At 39.1% G+C, this 22969-nt stretch overlaps 1 protein-coding gene across 1 annotated transcript in view; it reads left to right on the forward strand.

The window, feature by feature from the left end:
• Nucleotides 1-22969, forward strand: part of XRN2 (5'-3' exoribonuclease 2) — an 85339-nt gene that overhangs the window by 17706 nt on the left and 44664 nt on the right. Inside the window, exons 5-20 of the mRNA XM_073339797.2 lie at nt 90-148; nt 228-317; nt 1738-1810; nt 1927-1977; nt 2353-2510; nt 2928-3002; nt 3096-3229; nt 3358-3415; nt 3513-3620; nt 7308-7352; nt 8803-8940; nt 13270-13388; nt 15660-15795; nt 21068-21175; nt 21257-21346; nt 21873-21945. Coding sequence (XP_073195898.1) covers nt 90-148; nt 228-317; nt 1738-1810; nt 1927-1977; nt 2353-2510; nt 2928-3002; nt 3096-3229; nt 3358-3415; nt 3513-3620; nt 7308-7352; nt 8803-8940; nt 13270-13388; nt 15660-15795; nt 21068-21175; nt 21257-21346; nt 21873-21945 — 1515 coding nt within the window. The remainder of the gene's footprint in view (nt 1-89; nt 149-227; nt 318-1737; nt 1811-1926; nt 1978-2352; nt 2511-2927; nt 3003-3095; nt 3230-3357; nt 3416-3512; nt 3621-7307; nt 7353-8802; nt 8941-13269; nt 13389-15659; nt 15796-21067; nt 21176-21256; nt 21347-21872; nt 21946-22969) is intronic.

The following is a 22969-nucleotide window of genomic DNA, read 5'->3' on the forward strand; positions in this document are numbered from 1 at the left end:
GATAAGCAATTTGTTTCCAGATAATCCTGCAAAAGTGGCGTTCATTTCTTATTTATTTTGACGTGTTTTTGTTAAACTTCTTTCTGTAGGTGGCTTTCTTCCTCCAGAAGAAGTGAAAGAGAGATTTGACAGCAATTGTATTACACCAGTAAGTAGTCTTGTACTTCAACCAGCTACTGCTAACACCTAAATGATGGGTTAATTTATTTTCTTCTCTCGCCTTTTAGGGAACCGAGTTTATGGACAATCTTGCTAAATGCCTTCGCTATTACATTGCTGATCGTTTAAACAATGACCCAGGGTGGAAAAATTTGACAGTAAGTTTCACACTTTCCTACTTCAAAAAAAAATTGTTTTAGTTTAGTGGTTTGTTTTAGTCTGAGCTATAGTATGATTGAACAGTGTAAATTTAAACAGTAGATTAGCTGTGTCTTCTGGCACTATGGTGTTCTTGGAGATGGGGGTAACTTGCACATCAAGGTTTTTCATCTAAAAGATACATTTCATCCTAATAACACCGTCCAGTAGAGCCATTTGTTATGATTTTATATAAAAATGGGGTTTAAGGAGCACAATAATAGGATTTGGTATTGGAAGCCAAGGTACATTGTCTCTAAAGACTGTGTGAGTTAAGACTCTACTCTTATGTTTTCCCCCACATTCTTACAAAAAATTCTTTTTTCTTTTTCTGTATTGGATTTTTAACTTGCGTTCTGCCTCTTGTAGGTCTCAGGCCCGAGTTCTTGATCTCATTTATTACAAGTGATTGGAGGACAACACTCGACAATCAAGTTGCAGTGGGGGAGGTTTAGATTGGATATTAGGAAAAACTTTTTCACTAAGAGGGTGGTGAAACACTGGAATGCGTTACCTAGGGAGGTGGTAGAATCTCCTTCCTTAGAGGTTTTTAAGGTCAGGCTTGACAAAGCCCTGGCTGGGATGATTTAACTGGGAATTGGTCCTGCTTCGAGCAGGGGGTTGGACTAGATGACCTTCTGGGGTCCCTTCCAACCCTGATATTCTATGCTTCTATGATTAACACAATACTAGGCAACCAAAATGATTCCTATCACTTCTATCATCTTGTCTTTTTGGCTTTTCTGTTTTTCCCATCAAGTCTTCCTGCTGACTGATAACATTGCATTTACCCTGTGTTGGGAGGGAGAATATTCAGCCTCTTCAGAGACTGCTCACCATTTCTTTTACCCTAGATGGGCTGTTAAAATGTGTTCTAATTTGGGGGGCAGTTCCCTTCATAAGCAACTGAGTTTGTGAACTTCACTGTTGGTCTGTCTGGGTACTTGTATGATCCACATCACAGTGGTATCTGAGAGTCTGGGATTCCAGAGTTCTAAAGGAGGTCTGTGGGGGGTCTCATACATGTTTTAACTGACTTTTAAACTTGCTTCGAAAACTTTGGATACATTAGCTAACTGTCAGTCCTACTAACTTTAGTCAGTACTCTATGATGAAGTTAACATATTATTTTAAGAGAATTGGTAGAAAATCTGTTTGAATAAAGTAATTCAGAGAGTGTAAATAACAAGTGACTCTTAAATTGGGTGCAATGAGTGTATAATTTATATTGAAGTAAAGGTAATTTAGATGCAATTACTAAACATTTCAAGAGTTTGGCATTCATATGGTCAAGACAAAAAATCTTAAATGTTTACTCGCTTCTTAATGTCAACAGCACAGTTTAAAAAAAATGTTTACATAGCTCTAAACGTTTTACAGGTTATTTTATCTGATGCAAGTGCTCCTGGTGAAGGGGAACACAAAATCATGGATTACATTAGAAGACAGAGAGGTAAGTCAACTAAAATATGCACACTTCTGTTGTATACTTGTAAGACGTGTTCAGAAGAATCGATGAAATTGCATGTAATAGCTTGATTTGAACACACTTGTTTTTCTTTTGTTTAGCTCAACCAAACCATGACCCAAACACTCATCATTGTTTGTGTGGGGCTGATGGTAAGTCCTCCTCCTTTGTAGCAATAAGTTTGTTGATTAAGCTTTTAACACTGGCAGTTTCCAGATGGTGAATAAGCTAGATGCTTAGGGTGATGCATGCATTTGAAGTATCCCATGGATTGGTTAATGTATTTTTGGAAGCTCTACTTTACTTTTGGGAGCAAGATCCAGTATTATCCATAGCTGAAGAATTAATTTATACCTGTAGTATCAAACAACACTGATTTTTACAGGACAGTATTTCAGATTGTACTGAATGCACCCCCACATGCCCTGCTCGCAGTTGTTTAAAATGGAATACACTTGATTCTTTAACTCATATGCAAGCCTTAATGTCTATTTTTCGTTACTTTTCTTTCTTGCTGTGGTTGATAGCTGATCTGATCATGCTTGGACTAGCTACACATGAACCAAACTTCACTATAATCAGAGAAGAGTTTAAACCAAATAAACCCAAACCTTGTGGTCTTTGTAGTCAGTTTGGCCATGAGGTTAAGGATTGTCAAGGCTTGCCAAGGGAGAAACAAGGAGAGGTAAGAGTTTTAACAGTTTGTGGTAGTTCTTTGATTGTTAGTTCAATTGTAGTAAGGTTTAGTGTCCACAGATGGTGGGTGATTTTTTGTTGTCTTGTGTTGTTGTTTTTTTTTGTTGGGGGGGGGGGGGGTTTGAAGTACAACAGCAGTAATATGAATGGAATGACCTGACTCTCTTTTTTACAGTACAGTGCTAATTTGAAAACTACTCACTCTTTCATTACTAGTTAGTTGGGTAAAACTACTATTAAAGTTGGTAGGCAATTTGTCAAAGAAAAAATAGTATAAAGACTTCAGGAATTGGACTTGTATCTCTATACTTAATTCCTTTTGGATTAAACCTTTAATATTCAGCCAAAAAGTTTTAAGGTGGACCAGCATGTGAGTAATGCTTTCCCATATTCTTTTGTACTGCAGCATGATCAGTTTGCAGATTGTCCTCCTGGTTCTGAACAAGAGTTTATTTTTATCCGATTAAGTGTGCTGCGAGAGGTATGCAAAATTGTTTTGTAAAGCTGCTTTATGTAAAGTCTATTTGTAGTAGCATCCGACCAGCTTCCCAATGTCTGGTTTTTTTTGTTGCAGTATTTGGAAAAAGAGCTAACGATGGCCAGTTTGCCTTTTACTTTTGATATTGAGAGAAGTGTAGATGACTGGGTCTTCATGTGTTTCTTCGTGGGAAATGACTTTCTTCCTCATTTGCCATCTTTGGAGATCAGGTATGTAAAGCCACTGGATATACAAGAATAGATTTATTGACATTTGTTTCTGTGGATCTATCTAGCAGCGCTGTAAACGAGAGTGGCAGAGAGACTAGAACTTAACTCTTTTTATGCTTTGTTCACAGGGAGGGAGCAATTGATCGTCTGGTTGGCATATATAAAAATGTGGTGCACAAAACTGGGGTACATTTAAACTTTTTGTGTAGCTATTAGAAAACAAAAATCCAAAATTTTGGGAGGAACCCCCTACACCACATGCATTAACTTTCTTCTTTTGCAGGGGTACCTCACAGAGAGTGGTTATGTCAACCTACAAAGGGTACAGATGATCATGTTGGCTGTTGGAGAAGTTGAAGATAGCATTTTTAAAAAGAGGAAAGATGATGAGGTAAAGCATTTCTGAACTCCACGATCATCTTAGATGGCTTATATCACAGGTTCCTCAACTTCTTGCTGCGTCCTCCTTCAGATTCATGTCCCACGTGTGCCTGCCATATCTTTGGGGCTGGGAAAGGGGTAACCAGTACTCACGATATTGGGGGGGGGAGTACTCAGCACCCAAGGGGGTTGGAGAACAAGGTGCCCAGCACCCAAGAGTGCCCTGTACCCAGTTCTCACAGGGGAGGGAGGAAGCAGGGTGCCTAGTACCCCATGGGAGGCGCAGGGGTATTCACCATGTAGCCGTCAAGGAAGCCGCCTGCGTCTTGCTGTAGTCGCACCTGTCTCAGTTACTGGGAGCCAGCTCCTGATCTTGTCCTCCTGTATAAGTGGAGTGCAAGAGGGGTGCACTGAAGGGCTGGCCCTGGTGTCAGGAGGGGAGCAGGAGGCTGTACCCCATGAATACTGGCCTTCCTGACTCTGTCTGTTTAGTACAATTCCATCCACTTCCCTGGTGCAGGCTTTGTGCCCCTGGGGCCACACAGAAGGGCTGGGGCCAATCTGTCTGGCCCTGGGGAGGGGATTAGTACCTCCCTGGGTGCAGTCTATGGCTCCCTGCTCAAAGTCCCCACCAACCTCCTCAGCAGAGGAGTGAAACTCTCAGTTGGTAGCTGTGGCAGTAGGGGAGCAAGATGGGCATGGAACTTGGTCCTGGCAGCTGAGACTGTCCTTGCAGAACCCCATATGCTTCCTCTGCTGGACAGAGCCCATTTTTGGCCCTGGAGTGCAGCCCTGTCAGGTGTGTGCGCCCCCCAGTAGCCTGGTGGTGCCCCCAGTTTGGGAACCTCTGGTTTTTTGCAGTGTTTAGTAGAATTTAGAAACAGTTTTCCTTAAAACGTTGCTGTCAAGCTGTCCAGAGAGGCTCGTGAGCGTGAGTGCCAACCTCTGGGCAGAGTGTCCCCAAACTGGTTGGTTATATGTTGTAGAACTAGATTTCACTAGCCAAGTAACAAGTGTGAACTCCTAAAGCACAGTAATATGAAGTCACAGATAACCCCCTTGGTACTCCAATCTGTCTTACCAGCCGGGTAAGCTTACCTTTGTGACAGACGGTCCCTTACACCAAGCGTCACAACCATATTCAGGTTACTCCAGGTCCCAAAGGACCAGTCAATTACCCCAGGTCAGTTGTACCTCAGATCTCAAACCAAAGACTATGTTTGTAGCCAATCCTATAATACTAACTAAAGATTTATTTACTAAGAAAAAAAAATGAGTTATTGACAAGATTAAAGCAGATCAACATACATAAATGAGAGTCTTAGGTTCCAAAAGGTAATAGCTGCTATAATGTGCTTGCTTTATATGTCCTTTAGGGCTGACCCAAGCCAACCAGCTTGGGGATCCCTAGCTTATGCTTAGAAATATTTGCCCTGTCTGAATTCCAAGCAGTATAGTGATGACAATTCCTTCTTGGCTAGAATGTTTATGCCCATCCCCCCACGTTCAAATTGTTGTGTCACGAGAGCCTGGGCATGTACCCTCTTCATGAGTGTTGGGGAAGCAGTCAGCCAAGTATTTTGTCCGCTGATGTTCCACAATTGCTTGTCTGGTGTCTATAAGCCACCTTTTGTGGGGGAGGTGATGACACCTCTTGTGGTAAATTTAATATTTCACACTTGGTAATGCTTCTCTCCTGACTAGGGTTTTATAGTTTTAGTAAACATTTTTATAGTTGCAGAGAAAACACTTAAATATTACCTTAAAATATGGGACATATTATAAGCATCCTACATAAGGATGCAGTATTAGCCAAGCATTTCATAAAGTCTAAACATTAAACACTTTCTTATAACTCGATCAGTTTTAATAACACTAACACAGGCAAACCAGCCTGGTTACTAGCTGTGCATCTGTCAGTGTTGAGTGTGGCCCAGGAGCACTTGGCATGAGCTGGCATCTGGTTTGCCAGTGTCACAGTTACTACTTTGAAGATGTTCATTGTATTGTACAATGATATAGGAAACGCTGATAATGAAATAAGGCTAGTCTCTTCACACACACAGTTCCCTTTCCTGCCTCACCAGTCTCCCCTTTGAGTCATCCTTTAGAGTGAATAACTCCATGGCCTTTCTTTGTTTCAAGCAACACTGTAGTGAAACTTGCGTGATTTTTTTGTTAGTTTCACTGCTGCCCACAGTGTAGTGAATAGCACCTTTGAAAATAGACAACCCTGCGTAGTTTTCACTTTGCAGCAACATGGGAAAGTTCTGAACTCTAACAGGCACTGGAATGATCTAAAAGATAAGATTTCACTCCATTGTGTATTTTTCAGTTCATATTTAGTTCTTTTCAACCATAATGATTTGAAAAGTCCTGTTTTAAAAAACAAGCTTTTTTCTTGCCAATGGCCAGTAGGTGAGTGGATTTTTCAAGCCCTCCATAATTAATTATTTTAGTGCAGGGAATGAGGCTGGCACAGTACATGACACTACTGTAAAGACAGTCCTTGACTCGGAGCACTTACTTCTGTGTAAAAGCTGGCTAAAAGTAACCATGTATTCACTTTTCTGCTTTGTGTCAAACCTGTTAGCTACACGGAAGGGTTCTTCAGAATTTAATGTACCAATGACTATTTTCATATTCTAAAAGCATTAACTATTAATGCTTTTAGAATACCAAAATAATTGCACTTGTTCAGTCCTTTTGGCTGTCTGACTTGTTTAAAGCTTCTTTACTTTTATGGATTTTTAGTTATATTTTCTTCCAGCAGGTAGATTTTTGACAAATTCCCTGCTAAATGTGTTGGTGGCAGCTTTGTGCGTTGTATTAAATTTAGTTAAGTTCTAGAGAAATATATTATGTTTGTGTTGTAATCAGTAAATATTACAGTGCTGCTTTTTTTCAGAAGAGATCCTTCAGCTGTTTCAAAGAAATTCGACTTAAAATGGTCAACAACTCGCTACACTGCAGCATTTTCCTAGCACCTGGGTTATACCTGTATTGCTAGAAAGTACTAAGCAAACAATCCTAAATAGTTTATTCAAAAAAAGGAGAGTAATAAAACCCCTCAATCAAGGTAACAGAACTGTGCTGAGTATCCCGTCAGAAAAACATTGTTTCAATGTTGGCAGGATGTACTGTATGTCATAACCATAATCTACAATTCTCTCAATATGATATGCTAAACTACAGTAGCAAACCTGACACTTGTAGAAGAACAGGCTTTGGAGCAAGATCCAGGATCTTAAAATAAAAAAAGGTCAGGAATTTTTTGAGCCACTAGCAACTGTGACAAGAAACGTGTATCTATGCTGAGTTACCTGTAGCATCTGGACTTCTGTAGTATCTTCACCCAGGTGGACAGATGGGCAAAACTCTGTTTCAGCATCTTCACATGTGTGCTTCAAAGATCTTGTTGTCCCAATGTAATTTTCTGGGTATTGTGAGCCATATTGAAAGCCCTTCAGTTTTGCAGGGTGTTTTCCATAGGATGCTAGTGTGGCTTAGAAAAGCCATAGACCAGTAATCCTAGATGGGGCCACGGAAGAGTTCAGTTCTGCAAGCCTCAGAGGTCTGTAGCCATGATGCCTACTCAGACTTACTACTTAATCTTTCTTTGTGTGGTGATTAATGGAGGGTCTCAGGAAAGACCTTTAAGACTGGGTTACTTCAGTTGTCTTTACTCGTGTTTTAGGAGAACTTCAGAAGACGACAAAAAGAAAAAAGAAAAAGAATGAAGGTAAATTTAAAGAGATCATTTTTACAGGCATTTTTATATTGTGACAAACAAGTTTAGTCTCATTTCAGTAAATTAGATAAAATTGCAGTAATGATTAAGATAGTTCAGAGTAAGGCAAAAACTATGCAAAGTGTGTTATAAAAAACTTGCAGTATTGAATGGAAAAATCACGTAATTAAATCTAAACCTATTTAAAATGGGGGAAAAGATTAAGGTGCTCAAGGATAACAATATCTGTACAATGTGACTACGGTATCAAATACTTTACAGTACCAGTTGCTCAGAGGGATTGTGCCATTGGGTTACACTGTCAGCAATCAGCAGAGAGAACAGAAGATGTGCCTCTTAATTGAGAGCCTGATTAAGAGTTTAGTAAACTGACTACAGAAAATTAAACAGTTAATGCTAAATCAAGCTTGAACCTTTAAACAGGCAAGTCAGAATTCCACAACAAGGTCTCTTCTGCAAGTGTAACTTGCTCATATTGTGACTAAAATATATGTGCAGATTTATTCACAGTAATACAAAATACCACTTATTCACAATGGCAAAGTGTTGATTGTTGTGACAGCCTTAACATGTACTTGTGTATGTTAAACCCTTAAAATTGCATTTAATTTGTGTTTTTTGTACTAAATGTCCTTCCTAACTTTTTAGAATAGATTCTGGCATGTTCATTTGAATCTAGGGTTTGTATAATAAACATGTTACTTGCTAGCTCATTCAAATAGGTGTAGCTTCTTTACAATGTGACCTAATGATCCATGAAACCCAGAAGGGCCTCAGTACACTGGGACCTTGGCTTCAAGACAGTATCTCTGTCCAGTGCTTTTAATATGTCAGATGCCCCCAGCCATTTCCCAGAGCTTGATGTCTCTTTGTATTTCCTTGAGGCACAAGGACTCTAGATATACAGTGGAGGAGTGTCAGAGGATCATCGTCACTTCATTTAACCAAAGTTTTTCAAACTTTATAGAGCCCCTTTTCATTGAGTGTTATGTGCATATCAAGTCTAAGTATTGCTATCAGAGTGCAAGAAAATGATTTATCTTCCTTGAAATGTAAATCCTATTTTTCACACACTAATAGCTAGATGGAGTTTCTTCAGTTAAAAAGAAAAAATCATATTTTCTTCTGTTTCTGGAACTTCAGTACAAAAATGTAACTTTCTGAGAGCGCATTTAATAAAACCCTTGAAAATAGGAAGGCCTGAAATTGTAAGTGCCATCTTATCCGAGGGTATATTTTACATGTACAAGATCTTGCTTAAACATACTTCTTCTAAGATGAACTGAATAAATAATTGTGATCCAACTGTGCTCATTTTATATTCTAGCAACTGATAATCTAAGAACTCTAAAGGAATATCAGCTGTACGTGCTAATTTTTATTCTTGTAATCTCCAATATTAGATTTATATCACCATGTGTATATTTGCTTGCTTTTGTAGAGGGATCAGCCTTCTTTTATTCCTGGTGGCCAGTTTTCCCCTCAAGCTTTGGGGAGAGGAAATAGATCTAGTCCTCAGGCAATCAGTAACCCCAGGCAGACAGCCTATGAAATGAGAATGCAAGACAAACAGAACTTGGTGAGTTGATGTTTAGATTTTTGTTATAATTGTAAGAAGGAAAAAAGTAATGAATATACTAGTGTTACAATTTACTTCTAAGCTCTTAATCGCTCCATTTTCACTTTCTTTCTTGAAGAACAACTTAAATAGTCAAGTTTTTAATCAGTTTTCCAAGGCTACTTAAGACAGGTTTTGTTCATTTTAATATTTCAAATATCCTTGATTAAATATTTCTGAAAAGGTAAATATAAGGCAAAGAATGCCCTTCCAATCAAAAATAAGCACTTTTAAGCAAACTTGAATCCTTACACAAGATTATGGAGTTGAGGCTGTTATGAGCATGGGATTTAAGAACTTGCCCTCTGAAGAAATGTAGGAAAAATAAAATCAAACTAAGCAACTGAATTGGGGTTAATATTTTTTAAAAAGATTATTCATTTTTCTAAACTTTTCATTTTTACTTCTGTCATGCTGTGTGACTGGATGAATACTCGCTCCGCAGGGCGTTACAATCTCTAATTAGCAATATGGGGTTGGTGGAATATGTTCACAAAAGGGGTTTTTCGGTTGTTTTTGAGGTTCTAGTACAGGCACTTTAAGTGCTTTAAAATCTGTATGGTTAATCAGATTGCAAGGAGATTTGTTGCATCTCCTAGAGGCACAGGGTATGTCAGTGGTCCAAATTTTGGCCCTTTGGCCAAGAGATTCCTGAGCCCCTGGAAAACAGCTCTTCTTAAAGTTGACACTTTCTGGCAACTCCCCCCTGCCCCCCATAGATAGCGATCAAACCAGAGCTGAGGTCATTGCACTAGGGTCTCAAATGCTTGAGGGTGATCTCTAATACAGTTCCATGCTAAGCCTCACATGCGTATTCAGGAGCCTGATGGATTACTGTGAGCATGTGCAGATGGGTTAACAGGATTTTTAGTTTTCAACGTTTCACCCCAGCTGGATAGCTGAAGGTGGTAAGCAGTAGTCCTTTTGAACCTGACCCATCCCACCTAGTGTCATTCTGAGTCCTACCTTGGGCAGGAATTTGAAAAAGTTTGAAAGGCATATTGCTAAAATCTGTCAGGGTTGTGTGTGTTGAACAGGTGAATGCTTTCTAGCAATAGAGGAGGTGGGGGTGAATCTGAGTGAGAGGTGCTTGGGATTGCATCTAGGGCAGGGGGATAAATGGAATGTGTTGTAGAGCAGGAATGGTTTGTGATCCAGATTTGGGGCTATTTGAACAAGGGATTCATGAGAGACAGCCCTGTGATCCATTACGCTTGTGAAATGGGTAGATGAGCCTCAGCCTTACCTACCTGGAGAAGCAGATTGTTTTTCAAATAACATTTAAACTTGATTTCCCACCCCCCAAAGGGCTGGTGGGTTCCCTGCACTCTTTTGGGGTAACCCTCAAGTATTTGAGACACTGGTGCAATGATCTGAGCCCTGGTTTGATATCTGTGTCTTAAAGCGGACCTATTCTGGCCTCATATTTAGAGGACATGTGGTTCATGTGCCTCATGGATTATGCTACGCATGTGCATTGAGGGAGTTCAAGAATGTTGCAAGGCACCTGAGCTCAAACAGGATCTCTGTAACTCCAAGGAGATGTTCTGGCCACTGAGGAGCACGCCGGTATGGAGTTAAAATCCACTCCAGGTTAGAAATTTTAGCTTTTTTTTTTTTTTTTTTTTTAAATCTCATCTTCCAAGACCAGTGAAAGCCCAGTTTTACATAATAGTAGTTTTTTTTTCTAATTTTAAATGAAAATATTGTTCATTGGAGTACATTGCATTTGGGTCAATGTATAATCCATTCTGTATAGGTTCTTATACTAAGCTCATATTTTGTATGATGCTGGCTGATGCCAGAGCTGTTTACGTTAGCTTTAATTTTCTGTATGCTTTTGTGATTGCCAAAAAAAACCCACACTGTGCTGGTCCATGCAGTCTCTATTCTAACCCAGGAATGGGTATAACATCCAACTTCCACTACAGTGCAGGCAGAAAACAAAAAACCTCTTACAGTCCCACCCCTGTGAAATGTCTGTCACAGCTGAATGTGCTTAGTTCTTTTCTTGTCTCCAACAGATGGAGATAACATTCAGGCTGGCTGAAAAATAGGTAGTTACTGTCTCTGGGAACAATTCTGTAGACTGTCCTTTTTGTAGGATTATTTGGTTTAGAGGGGGATGCTCTCCAGTGGAGAGTATTTTAGTTTATTTTCCCTTGTGCTCTGAGTGAAAACACCCGTGAAGTTGTCGGAAAAATTGCAGTTTGAAAATAAATTGAAAGGTGCACCATTTGATATTTAATGTTAGTGCAATAGAGCAGGGGTTCTCAAAGTGGGGGTCAGGACCCCTCAGGGGGTCGCGAGGTTATTGCGTGGGGGGTCGTGAGCTGTCAGCCTCCACTCCAAACCCCACTTTGCCTCCAGCATTTATAATCGTGTTAAATATATTTAAAAGTGTTTTTAATTTATAAGGGGGGTTGCACTCAGAGGCTTGCTATCTGAAAGGGGTCACTAGTACAGAAGTTTGAGGACCACTGCAGTGGTAACTCAATTAATTAGCCTCTTACTCCACCTTTTCATGTTTTCGGTATGTGTGTAATATATCTATCTATCTTCTTACTATATGTTCCATTCTATGCATCCGATGAAGTGGGCTGTAGCCCACGAAAGCTTATGCTCTAATAAATTTTAGTCTCTAAGGTGCCACAAGTCCTCCTGTTCCTTTTGCGGATACAGACGAACACGACTGCTACTCTGAAACAGCGTACTCAAAAAATACTCATCCAATTGTATTTTTTAGTGTTGGTTGTCAGTGTTACATACTGAATGACTCTTTGCACATACATAAGCTATTTAGCTCTGGTTCGTTCAGTGGACCGTAGAAGGTGTCCACGCTTAATATGCAGCTAAGTCAGGCAGCTCTACGTTATGTACAGGTATCTCCCTTTTGAGCACTGGTGGAAAAAAATATCTATTGTGTATGTGCAAATTGTTCTCCCCTGCCTAGGGCCTTGTAACATAGCCAAGTTCCAACCAGTTTTTGCAATGGCTAGCTTCACAGTGGCTGGGTTTTAACTTTCTAGATTCTGTTTCAGCTATAATGCTGTTCAAAAATCAATTTTCTATAATGCAAAGGAATATCTTCCCTGCTGCCCCTAATATATAAAAATAAAGACTGAACTGCTAATTTGTTTATACTTTCTTTAAAAATTTCCTATACCTGCTTACAGGCAAACTTTAGGAAAGTTGAGTGATTGAAAACTAGAGGTGGTTGTTGTGGAAGTATAGTAAGGATTCCCCTTTTGCTCTGTTTGTCCATCCAAACAGTAAATGCACATTTCAATAAAAATTTCTCCATTCCTAGTAAGTATTTTGTCCAGTAAGCCTGGGTAAATAAGTTTGCCTTTTTAATTTACTACTTGCTTTAATCCTGAAATTTTGTGTATTAAAGCAAATTGTTTGAGGCTTTCATCAGAATTTTAACTTCCTAGCTCTTGTCAGTTTGCCACAACCTTCAGTGTTTAAGTTTTATTTACCGTAAATATCTTCTAACTATGATCTGCAAAAATAAGAGCGACTTCCTAAAACTCTACTTCCTAAAATTTTCTTCTATGTTAAAATACTTACATTTGAATAGAGGGTCACTTGCAATTTTCAGAAATATTCTAAATTTGGCTGCCAGTTCTGAATTCTAAGTCATCTTTATATTCTAGTCTGCACATTGTGACCTGTTTTTTTGCCATGATAAACAGAAGTAATAAACGGTTTCAGAGTAGCAGCCATGTTAGTCTGTATTTGCAAAAAGAAAAGGAGTACTTGTGGCACCTTAGAGACTAACCAATTTATTTGAGCATAAGCTTTCATGAGCTATAGCTCACTTCATCGGATGCAAGAGGCTAACCAATTTATTTGAGCATAAGCTTTTGTGAGCTACAGCTCAAGTGAGCTGTAGCTCACGAAAGCTTATGCTCAAATAAATTGGTTAGTCTCTAAGGTGCCACAAGTACTCCTTTTCTTTTTGAGAAGTAATAAAATAAGCCTTGTATCCAATTGTTTTTTATTCCTACTGTTAGACTGGGCTATACCAAACGTTTTATGCTTTGTCACAAAAAAATCATGTTTTGTTGTTGGTTTTTGTTTTTACATTCCAGTGTTTGATTTCTATTATAAAGCTCTATTTTATGCTAGTGGACTTCCTAATATTTTAGGATTGTGTAGCGTGTAGTTTGTTTTTAAAGTAAAAATAACAAACGTTCTTAATTCTTCACACAAAACCATTAATTTGAATATGAAATGCGTAATAAAACCCTTCTTTCCTGTGTTTATATATGATTATATCCCTAGACTCCTTCAACATCTCCTAATACTAGTTTCACTTCTGATGGCACCCCTTCCCCAGCAGGAGGAATTAAGCGAAAAGTAGAAGACAGTGACAGTGAACCTGAGCCAGAGGATAATATCAGGTGAAGCCATTTTTTGTAGCACTTTGTTAGCAAATTGTTGAAGTAGATGCAGCCTAATTAATGCCATTTAGCTTAGAGCAGCAGTGCCTTCAGATGCTTTCCTATGATCTTTTTATCCATGAGTAATTAATGTGGAGGGTTAGAATATTCAGTAAATTCCAGTGAGATGTGTAAACTATAGCTGTTAAATCTAAGTATCTAGATTAGTATGCATACAGGTTTTTGTCCTCCAAGCCACTACTCCCTTTGAGACCAAGCGCTAAATTGGCTAGACATTCAGTGTTTAGCTTTGATTATGTGAGCTGAATGCCACTGTTTTGCAAGTGAATTTTTGAGCTATTTAACCCATAAAGTTCAGTTATACTAGGTGTGCAGCTTTATTTATATTGATTACTGAAATACATCTTTTAATATTGATTTTATACTGGGTATGTATGTTAGCTATGAGCAAGATGCCCTCTGATTAAATAAATGAAGGGGTAGGAATAAGGTGAAAACAAGTTTAGCCAACTCACTCATAACTCAAATAAGGTTTGAACCAAGATCTCAAAAGGTGAAAGGCTAGAGAAATCCACTGTCACTTCATTCCCTATTTGGAATAGCTTCATGAGAAATGTACCAATTGGTGGTGGTGGGAAGGGGGCGGGGACCTAGGTACAGAGAGGAAGAAAAGTTTATTTAAGTGTAGCACATTAAAATCTTAGTAGGGTGCAAAGTTTGAGTAACATTCATCACTGCATCCTGCATTCCATATTTGATCAATGTCCTTTGATCTTATGCCAAACTATTCTTTCTTTTCTTTTCCTGTGCATTCACACTGAAGTATAAATTGGCAAGCAGGAAACCTTGATTTAAATATTTGATATTTTTGCATTTATACTTATTAATTTTTCCTAAAGACAGGTTTATTGTCATTTGTTGCAAATAAACATGTTTTAATATATCCACCAAATATAGCCATCACACTAAATTGGTGGTTACTTTTTGCTAACTAGGATGCACTGTCTATACATATTTATTTAAGCAATTACAAAGCTCAACATACATTTATTCACATTCTTAATTTTTACATTTTTATTATTTTAGAAAATGTTGAGTGATCCGTTTCTTATGTACTAGGCTGTCATTTTACTTGTGATTTGTGCAAGCCACATTTGGATGGAAATCAGAATTCAGTTAAAAATGCAAAAATCTTCACATTTTAGGATTGTTTTGATTAACTAAAACAATATCTTTAAATACACTGGATACATAAAGAAACAAAGATGGTTTATCAAAACATGTTTTGCATTTAAAACTGATTTAGTAAATGAAGTATTAACGATAGTTAGTGAACAGACTGTGGGCCAGACTTTCAAAGATACTTAGGTGTCTAAAGATGCAGATAGGTGCCTATTAGGTTTTTCAAAAGTTCCTAAGAAGCTTATATGCTTCTTTATAAGCTTATATGGATGGGGGTTGGGGGGGTCAGAGGTTCTGATGAGGGCAGGAAGTGGGAGGGGGTGGAGGCAGTCTGTTTGGGAAGGCATAGCCTTCCCTACATGGCCCTCCATACAGTTTTGCAACCCCAGTGTGGCCCTCTAGCCAAAAAGTTTGCCCACCCCTGAGTTAGATGGTTGTCCCTTGACTCTGTATCTAATTGAAAAAGGGAACTCCTTTCTCAAGTCCTTAAAACTTGAGGAGAGCTCTCTGATGCAGCATATCTTTAAGTGCTTTTAATAGATTATAGTAAGTTTAGGTCTTAACATAGGTTGTCATAGCTTCACATTTTAAATAGGTTTGTTTGTTTTTAAAAATAAAAATGATTTCAATTTTTTTATTTTTTGAAAACTATCCTTATCCACTCAAGCAGGGTTCAGGGACAGCATCTTTTGTAGAAATCACAATGCTGTCCAGGCAGCACAGAATAAGGACTAAACTGCTCCTCAGGGTGTTACTCCTGAACTTTCAAGTTTGGCTTCCCCAATCATAACTTTCATCTCAGTCCCTGGCCAGTGTGTTTACTCCTCTGGCTCTTGGGTCTCCATCCGTCCCTGCCCACCCTCTCCAAGCCCAGGTTTAAATTAGTAGAAGATATGGTCAGAAATCAAATGGTAATTTGGGTTGGAAGTGACTTTAAATTGGTGCATCTCTTGAGATGAGATGCTCGCCATACCATTACCCTCATGCTAATACAGCATTTGCCTTAGCTTTCGTTGCGAAATCTGAGACATTTAAATATGTAATATGAAAACGATTATAAACTAAAATCTAATTGTGCTTCTTGTGTAGGTTATGGGAATCTGGTTGGAAACAGCGCTACTATAAGAACAAATTTGATGTTGATGTGTCTGAGGAGAAATTCCGTCGTAAAGTTGTACAGTCTTATGTTGAAGGGCTTTGCTGGGTTCTCAGGTACTATTATCAGGTACGTAAATTTTTATTCTATTAAATTTAATTTTCTTCCCTGTCTGCAGCCCGTCTGTCTTTCAGTAGATCATGGTTGTAAACTCTCACGGATCCATAGGATTGGTGCTACACCCCCAGCTTTGGAAAGAACCTTGGAGGAACCACTTCAGTGAGCCAGACTCTCAAGGGGTCTCGCTCTTCCTTCGGGGTAGGCCTCACCGCCTCTTGAGACTGAATCTCTGGGCTGCAGCCCTTCTTCACGCTGAGCTCTGTTCAGTGAGTCCAGCTGAGGGAAACTCGGGTAGAGACGTGTATTCTCTTCAGGGATTAATGCGCCTCTACCTGTTATTTATAGTGACACTCTTAACAGCTTTTCAAAACAGCAGGGTTTATTAGGCAACTGGACACAGCATAGGAAGTCCTTAGGTTAGCACAGAGAAATGATGGTTAAAGCATAGTCCATTCTGGTTAACCCAGAGCCTGAGCCAACCTGTAATGAAAGTCCATTTTCAGGCTCTATCGGATGTTCTTAGTCAGTTCCCAGATGCAAGGGCCCCCCAGCTTCCTCCAGAAGCCTGCTCTTGTCTATCACACCTTCCAGTCCTTTTATTCTTGAGCTGGGGTCTTTGCTCAGTTTCCCTATTGAGAGGCAGGGAAATCCATCTCCCCTTGGGTCCTTTGGTATGTCAGTGTCCTGATGATTGGGTTTTCCACTGTCTTCTCCAGTTTTCTGGTGATAAGGGGTTTGCCTTGGCCAATCCTTTTTAATGACCCATTCAGGCTCTCGCAGCCAGATAACACACAGGCCTGTGTCTGTTTAGCCTGTGCTAAGGGCAAACTTAATCCTTTTTCCCCACTGGCAAGCCATGCAAATACATAGGGAACTGAGGCACATGTAGGATTCATAAAATATTATAGAAAATTCATGCTTAATCACAACATCAATAAGTCATTTTAATATTTTCTTACTAACGGTAGCTGAACAGCAGAGGATTGTTTCTAAGGGAATAAAAGCTGTGTGAGGTCCCTTCCAAACCTGATATTCTATGAAATGTCCGGCACTGTAAATATTTGAAGCTACCAAGCTTTTTCTTTGAATTGAGGAATATAGCAATGTAAGGGCTGGTAAAACTAATTGCAAATGAGTGAACAAAGGGGAAAGAATGCAAAATGCTTGTAAGAATTTGAGAGGTACAGAATTGTCAGTCTTCTCTGTGGACTGTAGTGATGTTTCATGAAGTGCATTATAATTGAAGTAATCTATATCTGATTTAAATCTTTTGATAATTGAGATGTCAGATTGGCAAGAGATTAGTTAGACATATTGGGGATTGTAGCAATGATGGTTAATAACTAGTTTCGTGCTCTGAGAACAAAATAAGCTGAAGTTTGTATGAAGTGGGAATAGATAGTTTAAATAATATCAAGTAGCGAAGATAGTATGCAGCGGTGTGTTTTTGTTTGTAGGATGTGTTGTCTGTTTAGTTTTTGTTGGTGCTATTTCAGTATGAAAATATGATATGTAAGTGGGGTTATATTAACTAAATACAAAATTTATTACTAGTTTTTCTTGCGATTTAGATCAGTCTGCTAGGTCACTGATTTTAATTTGTATTTTGAAATGAAATACTACATTTAGAGGTGCAGGATAGATTGAACAGTGTTTTAGGTTTCAGTGAATCATGAAAAAGCCTGGCATCTGGTGTGCCATTTTCACTTTCATGTAGGTAACAAGGCAGGGTGTTTGCCATTCTTTAAATTTTGCGATTGCATGACAGCTAAATATGAACGGTAGAAAACATGTTTGCAAGTTGTTGGCCAGAAATTCCTATTCCCATAAAGATGCTATTTCTTGTGCAAACACACATTGCTCATTTTAATAACTACGGTCTTTTTTTTTTAAATCTGAAGTGGACTAGAGTAGGCTAATTGTTAACTCTATCTGGTTTAGTTTTAAAGCGTAGCTTCTAGAAACTTAAGCTGTGTAGATGAATTTGTCTTTCATAAGAACGGCCGTACTGGCTCAGACCAAAGATCCATCTAGCTCAGTATCCTGTCTTCCGACAGTGGCCAATACCAAGTGCCCATGAGGAAATGAACAGAACAGGTAATTATCAAGTGATGTCCCCTATTCCCAGCTTCTAGCAAACAGGCTAGGGGCACCATCCCTGCCCATCCTAGCTAATAGCCACTGATGGACCTATCCTCCATTAACTTATCTAGTGTTTTTTTAACTCTGTTATAGTCTTGGCCTTCACAAAATCCTCTGGCAAGGAGTTCCACAGATTGACTGTGCATTGTGTGAAAAAATACTTCTGTTTGTTTGTTTCAAACCTGCTGCCTATTAATGTCATTTGGTGACCCCTAGTTCTTGTGTTATGAGAATAGTCTCAGGCAAAGAGCCCTCCTTTGGGATTTGAAAAGGATCACTTTACACTTGAAGAAATGATGCTCAGGGAGACAATAGTTTAAATGTCATGAAATTCACTTGCTTACCCATAAACTGCATCAGAGGAAGAAAAAAGCAGAAGACTAGAAAAAATGGAGGTGTAAAACAATCTAACTGACAGCAATACAAAAACTTCCTGTGTCCGTTCGCCTCCACTGTAAAGGAAGTCAAAAGTAGTACCACTGTTTCCACAACATAATTTGCAAATTCGTGAAGGCAAGCCATTCTGAAAAGTGAACAGAGTAACCAACCCAGCAGATCAAGTCTCATTCACTTAACGTGCTCTTGTCCTTCTTTCCTGTTAAAATTCCATCAAATCAGATATGGTCTCACTCAACCTATGGAAGACCATGAAACTGAAGTTAGTTGCGTTTAAACCCATTAGGACGGTGGCATGCGACCTAGTACCTCTGCATGTGTCCTGTGTCTGAAGAAGCAGTAGGAAAGAGAACCTGTGCTTGCTAGAAAGACGGAACAGTTTTAAGATTCAGCAGCTAGCCAAGCAGTCAGAATGGCTTTTTTCTGCAGCTAACTCTGTAATGCTTACCACCTTCTTCATGAATTTGAGAGACCACTTCCGTTCTTTAAGATTTATCACTTTCCATAGGATTTCACTCTGCGAGTCTGCAGATTTCACTCTGTGAGTCTTCCTTTGATTATCAACAGCTGACAAAAGTATCTTTTTCAGAAACTTACAAAGATTAGATTTAAAAAGGGAGCAAAGACTTTTTTTGCTTGCATCTTCAAGCTTTTTAATGGACAGCTTCACTGAATTAATCTCTTCTATATCCAACTTGCTAAGACCTGTTCAAAAGTAGGATTCTGTGTGCTGAAATGATCAAGAAATGTCAAGATTTAACTGTTCCAAACCGTTCGTTGTGACTATCGTTCAGGTTGACTGCAATCTTATTCTGAGTTTTATACCTAAAGAAGCACAGGCATACGTACAAGCAAAGTAGAATGCTGTAGAATGCTCTGATCAAAGTTTTAAGTAGGAAACTTACTTGATGGTTCTTTGTTCCATCTTTTGCCTTAAGAGAACATTCTTCATCACATTTACACTTGAGAGGAGAGTGAGTTGTGAGCTTTGATTGACAAAAGTTGTCCAATAACCACCTACTAATTTCCTCTCCAAAGTTGTCAATTATGCTTTTTGCTCCTTCCCAAAGTATCACGTGCATCCTGGGGAGACATGACTTCATACTGAAAGGTTATATGGAATTTTAAACTTTTTGCTTAAATGGGACCAAGACTTTGAAGTCACTCAGATACCCAGATATACAGAAGATCAGTGTTGAGGGAATACCGTTTCCACGTAATTTTATCCACTTAAAGACATTATGTAGTGAAATCTGCTACTTATTACATAATGTCTGAATACCTGTCTCTCTTATGGCTCATTTAACTAATACCAAGACAGCATCTGTCTGCCTAAGTAATGTTTCCATACTTGATATTTGCAGGATGCAACATGGAGTTCCGTTCACACCTTTACAAACACTATTTTGTTTTATGACCTCTCAAGCGGATACCATAAGAGGGCAGCTTAGCAATCACTATTTATTTAGAACACCTCAGCCTGCCATCTTGGGGAAGGTATTGGACATGTAGAAGCCACCTCACATATGATTGAGAAGAGGTTACTTGTAACTAGTTCTAAGATAGTTGCCTATACACATTCATACTTCCCTCCTGCCTTATCCTCTTAGATACTGTGGCAGTTGGGGCTGCATGCCCCTCCTACAGCTGTGGCTACCAAACATTCAGTGTTGCAAGGAAGGCTTGTGACATGGCTATTTAGAAGGTTCTGAAACTCTGTTGTTCCAGACGCACATCGCTCTAGGGAATATGCAGAAACTACATGCAATAGTAACTACTTCTGGTTAAGTGACCTCTGCTCATTCTAACACACAAACTTCAGACAAAGTACACACAGCCAAGGATTAAGAACTAGGACTAGAACTACATATGTGCTTCTACGCATTTTGAGGAGAGGGGGAGTATGCCAGTAATGTAGGAGAAGTCATACTTTCATGAGTAAGGTCGCTACTTTGGCAAGAGTGGCTGTTGGAATACTGTTCAGAGAACCTCTTCTGGATGTGTGTTTGGATGAAGCAGTTCTATCTCTGGTAACAGGCACAAAGGGATGTGTTGACTTAAGACTTTGTCTCAAAAGTTCTTCAGGAAGTCCCTGCAGTCTCCTTCACTGCCCATAGAGTTTAACCACATAGCCTTCTGCTGAATTCTTGGGACACATCTGTTCAGCCTTGACCTGAACTCTGGTGGAGTAGCCCAATTTCAAAAGAGATTTAGAACTAGCAACTCTTTCCTCAGTGAACCTGGGAGGCAACTTTCCCAGTTCTGTGACTAAGGATGTGAATCTGTCATGCAGGTCATGGATTCAGTGACTTTCCAGAACCTCTGTGACTTCTGGGGCGGGAGTAGCAGCCTCAAGGTTGGAACAGTGGCTGGGGTTGGATCAGCAACCCTGGGGCTGGAGCAGCAGCGGTCAGCCCCTCCCACAGGAGCAGCAGCAGGGCTGGGGCAGCTGCAAGCTTCTGGCAATGCTCTGTTTTGTCTGTTTTCCCCACCCCGGTATTTTTAGTAAAAGTCAGGGACAGGTCATGGGCTTCCGTGAATTTTTGTTTATTGCCGCAACCTGTCCCTGACTTTTACGAAAAAATACCCTTGACAGGTCTTAACTTTATCCATGACATGGCTATAACACTGGTGCTCACACTGGGTTAAGTTTAGTCATCTTTCGATAGCCACTAATAGTATATGTGACTATTTAGCTCTTCTGAGCTGTATCATTTATTAGTCTCTTGTTTTGCAAAACTAGGGTTGTGCTTCCTGGAAGTGGTACTATCCTTTCCATTATGCGCCATTTGCCTCTGACTTTGAAGGTATTGCAGACCTGCCCTCAGACTTTGAAAAGGGTACAAAACCGGTAAGAGACATTAATTTATTATTCTGTCTTTTAATAGGTTATTGGAAGTCACTCACATTTTTCCTTTCTTTGTTTTGGCAGTTCAGACCACTTGAACAACTCATGGGAGTATTTCCTGCTGCTAGTGGTAACTTTCTACCACCAACATGGCGGAAGCTCATGACGGATCCAGTAAGAATCCTCTCTTTCTGCTACTGGTTTGTTTTAAAGGAATAATACTGACCGGGGAAAGTAACAATTTTACTTGTCTGGTCATACAGCTTTGTGAAACGTGAATCTTTTTGTTTCAAATGTTTGAATGTATTAAATGACTTTTCCTGACCTCATTTCCTTAGAGCAAATCCAAAATCTCTGCTTCCAAGAAACCCTGCGAATTATTCCAGACCTATTCCAGATATTCCTATATTCCTATATTAAAATATTCCTATTCCAGAATTATTCCAGGCCTAGCTCCATTCTCCTGAATTCCCCCAAAATCCTATCCTGCTTGTCTTCTTTTGCCAATCCTTGAATCTCTGTTGGGTTTGTGGGGTTCTCCTGCAGCCTTCTAGCTTGGATGGTATTTTATATTACAGTGTATTCCTTTTCATTAGCCATATTAAACAGTTTTGTGTTAAGCAGGATAAGAAACAGAGAAGGTTCATCCAGCTATATGCAGACTTGTTTCTAATGGTCTTTTGATTTTTCTCAAATGCAGGAATCAAGTATAATTGACTTCTACCCTGAAGATTTTGCTATTGATTTGAATGGGAAGAAATTTGCTTGGCAAGGTGAAATTTAAGATCTTTCTCTATTTGAACTTGAAACCTTAATCTTCATTTTGGGGGATGTCTGAAAAAGGTGAACAAAATAGGAAAGGATTTTAATTAGATAATGATTAATGAGGTTTACTGTCATATTTGAATGCATTATTTAAGGAAGGAAAGAGCATTTTACAGCAGATTTTTAAAAAAATAAATTCATGTGAAGAGCAAATTATGATTCAGTAACTGATCCAGGATTAGCAATGATTAATAGTAATTTTAGCAGTCATTCTGAACCAGTTAACTTTGGCCAGAAATAGATTAATCATTTTTCTATTCTTGACCAGCCTTACTATATAATTATGTCTTTTGTCTCCTTTGCATTTAATTAATGGATCGTATTCTGTTCAATCAGTAGTTCATTAGTTCCTTGTGAACAATGCTGTAGGCAGTAGAGAAACGTTTCAGGTACATACAAACTAAGAATGAAGAAATAATATTTAGTACTTAATGTACTTTTTTTTTTTCTTTAAAATATTAGTTGTATTATTCTGTCAATATTTAAATTAGGTGTTTTGCCAGTTTAATACAACATTGCCCTCCCATGATACCTCTGGTCAATTGCGTGCCCTCTGTCATGTGGTGTCCTCCCAAGTGTCCAAAAATAGAAATAACAAAACATCCTTTTCTTTCCTAGTTAATCTAATTCGTATAGAATAACTCAGTTGGTTTAGTTGGTCTACTAATTCTGGGTGCTGCTAATAATTTTGTTCTATAAGAAATGGTGATCCCTAGTATGGCTAGAAATGATTCCTATGCATATTGCTGACGTTAGACAATAGTGAGGAAAAAATACAAGTCCCCGTGGTGCAAATAGGTGTGCAGAGACTTTTCCCTAAGCTCTGGAGTGTGTACTCCCAGATCTAGATCTCCACTGTCCTCTCCCGTTTCACCTCCAGCGGGTTCATGCACTTTCTCTGACTCACCACCTTCCCATCTGTAGCCCCCTCCAAGCTTATGTGGGCATAAGGGCTGCAGGAGGTGAGATCTG

The sequence above is a fragment of the Lepidochelys kempii genome, chromosome 3 (assembly GCF_965140285.1).
Source record: "Lepidochelys kempii isolate rLepKem1 chromosome 3, rLepKem1.hap1, whole genome shotgun sequence".
Lineage (NCBI taxonomy): Eukaryota > Metazoa > Chordata > Testudines > Cheloniidae > Lepidochelys > Lepidochelys kempii.